Raw genomic sequence first — 12,243 nt, forward strand, 5'->3', positions numbered from 1 at the left:
TCACCGCTCTGCTTTTCGGCCGCTGTGCTCACAGCCAGTACAGGAGGAGTGCAGAGAAGCAGAGCGCCGGGGACAGACAGCGTTAGGTAAGTATGTACTGTTTGTTTTTTTTACTTTTAGGATGGTAACCAGGGTAAACATCGGGTTACTAAGCGCGGCCCTGGTTACCGGCATCATTGGTCGCTGGAGAGCGGTCTGTGTGACAGCTCTCCAGCGACGCTGCAGCGATCCGGATCGTTGTCGGGGTATCGCTGCAGCGTCGCTTAATGTGAAGGGGCCTTTAGTCTGATTGAACACCTGGGAAGGGGGGGGGGGGGTGGGGGGTGGGCAAGGCGACATTAAAAATGCTGTTTGAGGCAAAAGCCAACAGATGCCAAAAAATGTTGGCATGTAGTCCAAGCATCCTGGGCTGTAATAAGTTGACAGAAGTTGGTTGACTATGCAAGAGATGTAAAGCAGTTCTAAAAAAAAATAAAAAAAAAAAAAGCTGGGTATACAACTAAATTTCAGGTTAATGATTCACGGGAATGCTAAACAGTAAAAAAAAATAAAAAAAAAATAGTACATAGTTTGAGTTTGTAGAGACAAATGCAGACAGCAATTTTTTTTTTTTTTTTTTATGAACAGCTTAATGTTTTTTGTTTTCTGTAGTTAAAATTATATACATTTCTCTTCAGGTTTTGAATGTGAAAACAGTGTGCAATGTTCCCAATGCTGGAAATAAACTAGTATAAAGATTTTCTGATTAACTTATGTTTTTTTGCATTGACAGGTTTTTTTTTAATTTCCACAATAGTGTGCAAACAGGAACACCTTCTATCCCCCCTATGTTGAGGTCAGACCTATTTTTTGTTAAAATTTACTACTATTTAGGAACAGATATACAAATGCCATTTTTTACAGCACTATATAGTATTACATCTGGTTAAGGCCACACAGCTGGCTGTATATGCCACCATTTACCTTGATCTAGGTTTAACAAATTTAAAGCGTTAATTTCAATTCACTTACAAAGGGGTTTCCAAGACTTTTTTTTTTAAACTATGGGCCTAAAAGCTTACAGGCAGGTAGTTTTTTTTTTCCTGTTAGACTACCTGCCTGTTCATCCAGAGCAGTCTGACCCAGTGCACAGTAGGAGATCCAGCCCTTCCTCTGCACTGCTGGGTCTATATGGTGTGAATGCCCAAGTCAAGCCAACTGACAGCCGGCTCCCCAGTTAGGCAGCTGGCTGTCAATCATGAGGTCAGCAGTCACTCCATAAAGCAGAGCAGGCGTATATCCTTGATTTACCTTATTAAAGGGTTTATCTGAAAATTTTAAGTATTTCGACTCCATCACTGACAGTGACCCAACTAGAGCAGGGGTCCCCAACTCCAGTCCTCAAGGCCCACCAACATGTCATGTTTTCAGGATTTCCTTAGTCTTGCCCAGGTAATAATTGCATCACCTGTGCAATGCAAAGGAAATCCTGAAGACATGACCTGTTGGTGGGCCTTGAGGACTGGAGTTGGGGACCTCTGAACTAGAGCACATCATCAAATGCACAAAGCTTTGTGTAAACCAAAGCTTGAAACAAAAAACCCATAGAAGTCCAAAGGAGGATTAAAAAGCAGAATTTTATTGTTATCGGTAAGAGCAAAGTACTGTAGTCGTGCACAAAAACCCCACAAAACTATTTAGAAAAAAAAAAATTTTTTGACAGATTTGGTTAACTTAAAACAATCCAATTGGAACGGCCTGTGGAACCCAATGGAATATCTAAGAAGTAACCTAATCTCAGGACGACATGAAAGACAAACACATAATATAACACTAAGGGGAGGAAGAGCAAGTAATGACCCCACCTAAAGGGACCTAAATACTCTACTGTAACAGGGTGGATTAATGGGGCCAACACTAATTTTTGCGTGTGGATTCTTCAAGGTAGTGGTTGCTTTAAAAGTTTATGGTGTCAATTGTATTGTGTTTAATCACTTTTGGCGCTTGTTTAATCATGGAATCACTCCACAGGTAGAGAAAATACAGAATATCCAAGTGATTGATCTTTAAGGAATGGACAAGGTGATTATTACATCTGGCTGTTCCATTAGGTCTCCTGCCCTCCCACAAACACGTATTGCCCTCTCAGGTCCCTTATGCTTTACAACAAATTAAGGATTAACAGACAAATGTAAACAAATACAGGGGGCAAGACAGTATACGGGAGCATGTGGCATATTAAAGCGGCCCTCGGAGGGAGCGGGATGGACCTAGACCAAGTTTGTTTTTTAGCAGCCATCTCGAATTATAGGATAAAAAGTGTCAAGTTCACTAAAGGGCTGCACTCATGTCTGATCATCCCTCTATAGAGTATAACCAAATGCACCCATCAACACTTTGCCTCTTCAGTGCCACAGGAGTTAATATGGCCATTGCATAAACTTGGAACCAGCTAAGCAAAAAAAACCAAACCCAAGTCAACCTCTCACCCCCCAAGTCACATGGGGGTTTGTTGGGAATAGGGTAACTGTACATTAGACACGCACACAGAGGGTAAGGAGGTCTGGAAACCTGGACAAGGGGATAAAAGGTGGCACTTTAAGGCACAGACACATGGTAAGGGCTGCCTGGAATGTGCTCGTCGCCCCACTTTACGACCAAGATGTAATCCCCCTTGTCCTTCAAGAGGTAAGTAACATTGTACAACCGGTTTCCAAGATGCTTCACTACAATTTCTTCACATGGGGTTTTTGGTCCATGAACCCCAACAAGCAGCATATTGTTACCTATTGAAAACAAAGAACAATTGCTTTCATTATTAGGAGTCAAGTTTATTTGGTGCATTTAGATCTATGGAAATGAACAGACATCTCACAGCTGAGGGGTTGTTACAATTATTTGCAGACTGGGAAATGCTCTGAAATTAACAACTTGAACTCCAGCAAAGCAAACCTGGCAACTCCTCAACCATTAGAATGGGGGCCAGATACGCCAAATCTTTCAGCAATATATGGAGCGACCGGTCTGCATGCGTGTTACTCCATCCATTGGTGTAAAAACGGGGGAAGTGGTGGGCAGCAGTCAGACTCGAGCAACATGAGAACTTTACCTAAAAGCTTATCTTTTTGCTGACGTTTCAGATGTTTGATCTGTGGTGCAGATTCTATTTTGGTGCAGAACTCTTCAGTAAGGCCTCTTTCACATTTCCGTCGGTACGGGTCCGTCGCGTCCGCCAAAACACGACAGATCCTTTGCACGACGGACACGACGTGTGGCCATCCGTCGCGATCTGTCACTAATACAAGTCTATGGGCAAAAAAAGCATCCTGCGGGCGCATTTGCAGGATCCGTTTTGCCCAAAATGACAGATTGCGACGGATGGCAAAAGACGGAAATGTGAAAGAGGCCTAAGGCTTCTTTCACACTAGCGTCGGGCCGAGGTTACCGACGCTAGCGTTGTAAGCGCCGCACAACGGGTGCAGCGGATGCAGATTTTCATCGCATCCGCTGCCCCATTGTGAGGTGGGGGAGGAGTTCCGGCCGCGCATGCGCGGTCGGAAAAAGGGGTCCGTCGGCAGCAAAAAACTTTACATGTAGCGTTAATTGCTCCCGACGGTCCGCCAAAGCACGACGCATCCGTCGCACGACGGATGCGACGTGTGGCAATTCGTCGCAATGCGTCGTCAATACAAGTCTATGGGGAAAAAACGCATCCTGCAAGCACTTTTGCAGGATGCGTTTTTTTCTGCAAAACGACGCATTGTGACGGATTGCAGTTAACGCTAGTGTGAAAGTAGCCTTACTTGTAGACAAGATTCCAAAGAAATCTCATCAGCTTAGCTGTAATTATGCTGTGGATCTTCTAAATGCAAAAGTGTGGAAAATCCACACCACTCGTGAACCTATACTTGGATGGTTAATCCCAAAAAGGGTGTGTATTTTCCCACTTTGAAAATGCATAAAAAAACTACACGTAGAGAAAAATAAATAAATGTTTATAGTCCAGGTCACTGGACTGTAAGGAACTCACCAGCTTTGCTGCAATCTACTGTGAATGAATTCTTCTGGCCGACAAAGGCTTTGTTCAAACCAAGACCTTTGGCGACTACTTTGCTTGCATCTGATGACACCCTTGGAAGGGCTCCTTGCTGTGTAAAAGCCTCACTTTTTGTTACAGAATCTACAAAGACTGAAGACGACTCATGGAGACTGTGGCTTGTCACCAAGCGCTGCCCTAGAACAATAAGTACAGACTTTGAGCCAAAAGACTTAATCCATATTTTATGGCTCTGAGCAACATCCAATGGTTCACACCAAATATAGCCAAACTACACATGCCCAAATCCTTAGGTCTAAACAAATTATATCCATTTAGGGAGGAAGGGAAGGAGCAGACATACCAGTAACTTTGGCTTTGAAGGGACTTCCAACAATATGATAAGGACCACCGTATTTTATAGAGATCAGATAGCTACCAGGAGCCATTGGTGTGTAGGTGACTTTGTAACCCTCTGCACACTCCTGGCAATCCATTTTGACCTTGGATGGTCCATCGATTGTCACGGTCAGCGCTCCAGCACCTGCATTTGTGGTGTTCACAATGAACTCTGCAGCATTTCCTGGAAAAGTAAAAAAATAAAGCCGAACTGTTGTGTTGCATTGCTGAAGTATGGGTAAAGTACAATATCTACTCCATATTGGTAATGAATAAGACTAACAAGCCTAGACCTTACCAGTGGTGCCACCTTCTAATCCAGGGCCATAGGCTGACACCATCCCTGGGTCTCCTGCTTGCCCTGGGTCTCCCACCCGAATTTTAAATGGACTGCCGGGAATATGGGAACCATTGAACTTAACGTCAACAAGGTACAAGCCGTTCTCACGTGGAATGAAGCGTACAGCATATTTATCTGCAAGAAAACCGAGTGTTATGTAAAATATACATGTGAACACAAGCTAGTGGCAGAATTTCTCAAATTAAAAAAAAAAAAAAAAAAAAGTGTCGAAATACAGAATTGATAACTGCATGAAGATGTTTATGCTTCAAACCCCCCACTCCTTACAGCAATGGGTTAGACACCAACACAATACTTCCCAGATTCTTGAGTACTTAAAGAATCCTACCATTTCATCTTGCTCACCTTCATCAATCTCCGTCACATAGCACTCCTCCAGTGCCCCTGAAGGACTGTGCACTTTGGCATCTAAAACTCCTTTGGCACCATTAAGACTTACTGCAAAAGATGCTGGCTGGTTGACCTTTAACCCTGACTCCTAAAAGCACATCAAATGGTTTAGAAACATTGACATTTGAGGATAAAGTCTGCTTGCAATCTCCACATTGATCAGTCACAGGCTTTTAATACCTACCTGTCCTGCTCCGGTTTAAGGAGGGAGAGGAGGCTCATGAAGGAGAACCTGGCAGTGGCCTACTGTTGTGTAAAGGAAGTGCACAGGACTAGGAAACATGATTGATTGAATCAGGTCACACAGACATCAGTGCCTTCTTTATGGCTGGTGGAAAGCAGCTATAAAGAGGCTTCTGACAGCAGGTATTTAAGTGTGACAAATTTCCTTCTACCATGAATGGGTCAACCATGCGGATACACTCCAGGTAGCCGATTGAATGGTTTGGAGAAACAAGGACAAGGTGCAAAGAAGTGAAGGGGGGGGGGGGGGGGTGGAGCAGACTGACAAGAATCAGGACCCTAAATGGAGCCTCCAGGCATGACAGTAAACCAGAGCCATAATTCAGGTTCACTTTCCTCTCCCTCTTTTAACACTGGCAGGTTTGGGTTAAGATTCGCATCCTGTTAGAAGCCTTTAAGAAAGACACGAGAAAAACACATGAGAGCCTCCTGAGTCAGCTGGGAACCTGCGCAGGAAGGGGTGTACTGGGAGAGTTAGAATTAGAGCTGATTGGGGGGGGAGGGGGGGATGCCAAATCTCGCCATGTCATGTAGATTGCAACACTTGTGCAATTAAGTGACTGGAGTCCAGTGTGATCTGTAGACTAGGCACAAATGGAGCAGGAACAGTTAAGGCTATGTGCGCACGTTGAGTAAATGGATGCAGAAATCTCTGCATCTCTTGGCAGGAAATACGAAGCTGCATAAAGGCTTGTTTTTTGCCCTGCATTTTTTGACCGATTTGAGTGAGGTCAATAGTGAAAATGCAAAGAATTGACACGCTGCAGATTTTCAGCACCAAAGCTGCAAGTCAAACACTCAGCGTGTGCATGACAAGTCAGGTTTCTCACTCACTTTGCTGGCATCAAGATGGTTTCAGCTTTTGCTAGCAAATGTGAATAAGCCCTTAGAAGTAACCAAGTCAGTGTCAAAGCAGACTTCTGTGTTCACTTTAGCACTCAGCTGGTCTGGGAATAGGAGGGATCTTGGCAGCTGCTCAGGAGACAGATTCTCTGCCCAACCAGTACGGGCTAAGGTTTTTCCCAGTGCCTCACCTGAAGACTAGAAACAGTGAGTCTGCGAGCATCGTCAGATGGAGAACCCACTGGGACAACGAACGGACTGTCCGGGATGTGCTCATCGTTGAACTTGACAGAGACTTCATAATCGCCTACAAAGAAAAAATAGATAAAATAAATGTTATTTAGCAGGACATTAAATTAACCGATTCCGATAAAAAAGGCTTGAACTTTTTTTGGACTACAAGTGAGATGTATATAATGGAATGATATATTATAGTTTATAGAGCTGACAAATGGGAATGTTTATGTACAGCCCTGCCAGGACCTTCCAGCCTCACCCTAGAATAGCAGCTTTATAGTTAACCCTCATCCTCGTAAATAGCCAGCGACCGGCTTTGGAGGAAAACCATCTGAACTTTGAAGCAGTGGTGCGGGTGACAAACACCCAAGGGCAGAGATGTAATTTGTGCCCCTTAACCAGTGGACAGTTCACACTCCCAAGTCCTTTCCAGTATAAGACAGTTCTTCCCTTAAGACAATGTAATTATAGCTCTCCTTTGGCCTCTAGTTTTATTTGCTGAAATCATGCAGAACATTTTAAAAATAAAGCGTTTTTTCCACTTTAGTGTAATTTTTTAATTACCCTATAGCCAACCCTAGTACTAAGGGATAGATTTTGCAGCCACCTGTGGCTCTCCCAACACTACGCCTCGGCTTTGAAGAGTCTGCACACTTGCAGCATTCAGAACACACTGATCTCTACGATCTAACCTACCTGGCTCCTGGACAATGTAGGAAACGCCACAAGATCCATCTTTTCTATCTTCAAAAGCTATTTCTGCTTTGCTTGGCCCCTCTACTGCAATAGACAGACCCCCAGCACCAGCTTCTCTTGTCCAAATACTAAACTCAGCTGAAATAAACATTACAAAATGTTAGTTAAATCAGTTCATTGAGAAAAATCAATTCAAAAGAACATTGATACAATAAAAATACAGATTAAGAAAGAGCCAGTTGCCAAGAACAGATAATCTTTATGCAGATACATACACCTGAAGTTGTCAGCGCTCCATACCTGGAGTTCCAACCTCGGCCTTCTCCAAGCCTGGTCCACCAGCCCGAACTTTATGTGCACCACCTTCACCCAAGGGGCCCACAGTAAACTGGAATGGACTTCCAGGAACATGCTGCCCCTTGTACTTGACGCTGACAGTGTGAACACCCATTTCAGTAGGGACAAATCTGATGCAATAAGTGTTGTTCTCTCCTTCCATTATTTCTGCATCGTGAATCTTGCCAGATGGACTTGTGACCTGAGCAGTCATGTCGAGAATGCTGATTTCTGTAAAATGGACAGCAAAATGTAACAATTATAGTGAAAGATATTAAACTCCACATCTTAGACCTGCAACTAACTCCAGAATGAAGATTGCTAGCTGCCGTATCTGGACAAGTGATGGTTGAGACTGTAGCACATGGTCAGCCATCTCATCTCCTCTATACAGAACAGCAGAGCCTGACCCAAAAGGCAGGACCAACATCTAGACCTTTATGGCATATCCTGTGGATATACTATAAATACGTAAGCTGCAAATACCCCTTTACGTATGTAACATAGTAACATAGTAACAGTTAGTAAGGCCGAAAAAAGACATTTGTCCATCCAGTTCAGCCTATATTCCATCATAATAAATCCCCAGATCTACGTCCTTCTACAGAACCTAATAATTGTATGATACAATATTGTTCTGCTCCAGGAAGACATCCAGGCCTCTCTTGAACCCCTCGACTGAGTTCGCCATCACCACCTCCTCAGGCAAGCAATTCCAGATTCTCACTGCCCTAACAGTAAAGAATCCTCTTCTATGTTGGTGGAAAAACCTTCTCTCCTCCAGACGCAAAGAATGCCCCCTTGTGCCCGTCACCTTCCTTGGTATAAACAGATCCTCAGCGAGATATTTGTATTGTCCCCTTATATACTTATACATGGTTATTAGATCGCCCCTCAGTCGTCTTTTTTTCTAGACTAAATAATCCTAATTTCGCTAATCTGGGTATTGTAGTTCTCCCATCCCCATAATTAATTTTGTTGCCCTCCTTTGTACTCTCTCTAGTTCCATTATATCCTTCCTGAGCACCGGTGCCCAAAACTGGACACAGTACAATAATCTTTATTTTTATATAGCGCTAACATATTCCGCAGCGCTTTACAGTTTGCACACATCATCACTGTCCCTGTTGGGGCTCACAATCTAAATTCCCTATTAGTATGTCTTTGGAATGTGGGAGGAAACCGGAGTACCCGGAGGAAACCCACGCAAACACGGAGAGAACATACAAACTCTTTGCGGATGTTGTCCTGGGTGGGATTGGAACCCAGCGCTGTAAGGCTGCTGTGCTAACCACTGCGCCACCGTGCTCACATTCACAACATTTCAACATCTTAAAACATGGATCATTTTAAAGGGAATCAGTCATGTTGAAAATGGTATTGGATATTCAGGCAAGAGGAAATTATTAGGCCCATTTTGTGGGAAAAGTTTCAGTAAAACTTCCACATTTTATTCATTGATATCCCTGATATTTATATGCACGAGTCCAGTTGCCACGGCTATTCAGAGATTGACACTCTGCTGTGTGACTGCAAATTAGGACCACCCACTGGACGTTAAGGCATACAAACAGCAGGGATACGAGTCCAGTGGGTGGTTTAACTCAGTGACTGCCGCCATCTCTGCAAGCAGTCACAGAACATTGTCAGTTAGTGAAAAGCCCCGCCTACTGGACTCATGCATAAAAATACAAGGGATGTCAATGAATAAAATACAAGCTATACTAAACCTTTTCCAACAAACAGATATGCTGCTCAGCTTTTCAGATCAGAGTGGATGCAGGATGGACTTACCAGGTATTTTCAGGCTAAGATCACACTGGCTTCCAATATTTGCCACAGATGGCGCTGTTCTTCTACGTGTGATACTCTCCTTTAACCTTCCTTCACCTGTGACTTTGACAGAGAATGGACTACCTAAAGAAAATAGAAAAAAAAAAAAAATACATTACACCAAGCCTCAGTTGAACCTGTCTGCTTCATTAGGGGGTTGAGCAGAAAGTGAAGAGAATTCAATAGTTTAAACTCCTAGGGGACTGTTGAGTGGAGCAGGGTATGGAGCCCCTAGGGTATATCAGTTTAACATGTCGATTAACAATTCAAGCAGATTGCAGCATCAGGAAGTGACAGGAGGTCACTCCTAGTGAGGGCAAATCGTTTTATACTTTTCTATTGCAGGAGATACCTGGCACATGCTGGTCAGAAAACTTTATGTTGATGATATAATTTCCAGGCTCTGTTGGACAGTACGTCACTTTGCACGTTCCATCTTCTAAGTCTTCTGTGTTGATATCTACTTTACTGGGACCTTCGATGGAGAGGCTAAGACCTCCGTAACCTTAGGTCAGCAAGAAAACACATTTCGCCCGATTTAAAGCAGTTTGTACATTTTAAAAGGTTTAGATAAAGTGGGTACCCCACCTATTTAGCATCTAGGTATGAAGACCTGTCTTACCTGCTTCTCTAGTGTCAATAATGAACTCTGCAGGCTCAAATGTTCTTCCTTCAGTCAGGCCTTGGCCAGAGACAATCACACGACTTGCATCAGCAATCTCTGACTGGCTGATCATTACAGTGATTGGACTGTTGGGAACGTGCTGGCCATTTTTCTTGATGCTAATAATATGTTCTCCAGTCTCTTTTGGCACGAAAGATATACCTTTAAATAAAGGAAAGCTGCGATTACAAACCATGACCATCAAATTAATCCTAAAGTTATAAAAAAAAAAAAAAAATTATACAAGTCAAAAACTTGCCTATATGTCCATTGCGGAGCCTCTTGAGAAGACAAGGTTCTTCCCTTCCAGAAGGAGAGGTCACTGTAGCTGTCAACTGAGTTAGATCAGTCTCTGTGATATTGAGTGGGATATCCGCAGAAGAACCAACTTTAAGTTGGGACATGCGCATAGTGTCATCACCTATAGGATAAATTACAAGGTTTATTGAAGAACCAAGATTTTACAATAGTTAAATTGCAAATTATAAACCCAGCCTGGCAAGATTTTACAATGGTTTAACTGAAAAAAAAAAAAATCTTGCCAGGCTGGGTTTATAATTTGAATAAAAAGAAAAACCAACCTGTGATTTTGGCAACAAAAGGACTGCCAGAGATGTGTTTGTTGTTGTACTTAACCAGGATGTTATAGTCTCCAGGAAGGACTGGAAGGTAAGATACTGAGCATGTGCCATCCTGGTTGTCAGTGCAGCTAATCTCTGCTTTGGAAGGACCTTCAATGGCCAGCGACAAACCACCTATGTGCAAATTCAGAGTTAATTTTTTGTCTTCATATCAAGAGTTGAGAAAAATTTATATATATATATATATATATATATATATATATATATATATATATATATATATATATATACATATATACACATATATACACATATATACATATATACACATATACACACACACACACACACACATCTACATACACACACACACACACTCTTTACACAATTGCCCCTTGGTACTTGCCTTCACCAGCATCTTTGGTGTTCACGGTGAACACTGCAGGCTTATTTACTGTGCCATGAATCAATCCTGGACCGTAGGCTGTAACATGGCCACTGTTCACATAATCCACATAGAACTGCAGGGGGCTTCCTGAAAATTAAAGGATTTAAAGAAGATAAAGACCAAGACAAATTATGAAATGCTACAATTAAACACTAATGGTTTCCTCCCACACTCCAAAGATATACAGATAGAGAATTTAGATTGTGAGCCTCAATGGAGACCGTGAGTGTAAAGCCGAATATGACAGTGATATCTAATATATAAAGCTATGTGAATGTGAGTGAGTCCGGGATTGGCATCTGCACAGTCGCAGCTACAGCCACAAAATTTTGCACAGTCACACGTCTGGACCCCGAGAGCGTAATAAGCTATGTTGTGAGGCGAAATTTTAATCCCGCGCGTTCCAATTCACCAAACAATTTTGCCCCCATCTACATAATTGGGAAAAAGTGAAAGTTGGAGGCAAATTGACAGCTGCCAGATGTGAACAAGGGGGACTTAAAGAATGAGAGCAATGGCGCCAAAGAGTATATACCGTACAGTTGCTAAGGTGGGGCCCCGACATGGGATACTCGCCACACACGGGGATATGAACACACAAAATGCGCCACACACTACCACGTGCTTGAACACATACCACCCTCAGCACACATTTCACCACACATACACCAACCTCGCCACATAAAAGTCGAAACACAAAATAGCCATTTAAAACTCCACGCGCAAAACTCACCTCATGGAAGACTCGCGACATGCAAAACTTGCACATGCAGAAAAATTGCCACATGCACAAAAGTTTCAACACATGCAAACGTTGCCTCACAACTCGCCACGCGCAAAACTTGCTGCACAAAACTTGCTACACTAACCTGTCACATGCAACTCGACACAAAAAGTTGCTACACGCATGTCACCACACAAAACTCATCTCACAAAAGTCACTACATGCATGTCGCCACACGCAACCCAACACACACACACCCAACTTGACACATGAAACTTGCCCTAAAACACACAAGTCTGGTATTATCCTTCAAAAATAAAAATCAGATTAATAAGCAGACAAACTACAAGAGCAACAAATGTACCATATAGGAAAATACAGCAGCTGTCAGTCACATGACCTGTCTATTATGTGTATGTGTGAGCTAATATATACTGCAAGTGGGAGGGCATCCTGTTGGCTGGGGATTCATC

The 12,243-nt window shown here is 42.9% G+C and overlaps 1 protein-coding gene across 4 annotated transcripts in view; it reads right to left on the bottom strand.

Annotated features, from left to right (window-relative positions):
• Window positions 1-1,597: 1,597 nt before the first annotated feature.
• Window positions 1,598-12,243, bottom strand: part of FLNA (filamin A) — a 144,247-nt gene continuing 133,601 nt past the window's right edge. For all 4 annotated transcript variants that reach the window (XM_069748390.1, XM_069748389.1, XM_069748387.1 and 1 more), the window contains 14 exons: window positions 11,005-11,133; window positions 10,599-10,772; window positions 10,277-10,438; window positions 9,976-10,179; window positions 9,706-9,858; window positions 9,315-9,437; window positions 7,485-7,751; window positions 7,185-7,322; window positions 6,443-6,558; window positions 5,121-5,253; window positions 4,713-4,889; window positions 4,380-4,598; window positions 4,010-4,213; window positions 1,598-2,765 (listed from right to left, as the gene is read on the bottom strand). In XM_069748390.1, the coding sequence (XP_069604491.1) occupies window positions 2,578-2,765; window positions 4,010-4,213; window positions 4,380-4,598; window positions 4,713-4,889; window positions 5,121-5,253; window positions 6,443-6,558; window positions 7,185-7,322; window positions 7,485-7,751; window positions 9,315-9,437; window positions 9,706-9,858; window positions 9,976-10,179; window positions 10,277-10,438; window positions 10,599-10,772; window positions 11,005-11,133 (2,387 nt within the window). In that variant the 3' untranslated portion in view covers window positions 1,598-2,577. The remainder of the gene's footprint in view (window positions 2,766-4,009; window positions 4,214-4,379; window positions 4,599-4,712; window positions 4,890-5,120; window positions 5,254-6,442; window positions 6,559-7,184; window positions 7,323-7,484; window positions 7,752-9,314; window positions 9,438-9,705; window positions 9,859-9,975; window positions 10,180-10,276; window positions 10,439-10,598; window positions 10,773-11,004; window positions 11,134-12,243) is intronic.

The sequence above is a fragment of the Ranitomeya imitator genome, chromosome 2, assembly GCF_032444005.1.
Source record: "Ranitomeya imitator isolate aRanImi1 chromosome 2, aRanImi1.pri, whole genome shotgun sequence".
Classification (NCBI taxonomy): domain Eukaryota; kingdom Metazoa; phylum Chordata; class Amphibia; order Anura; family Dendrobatidae; genus Ranitomeya; species Ranitomeya imitator.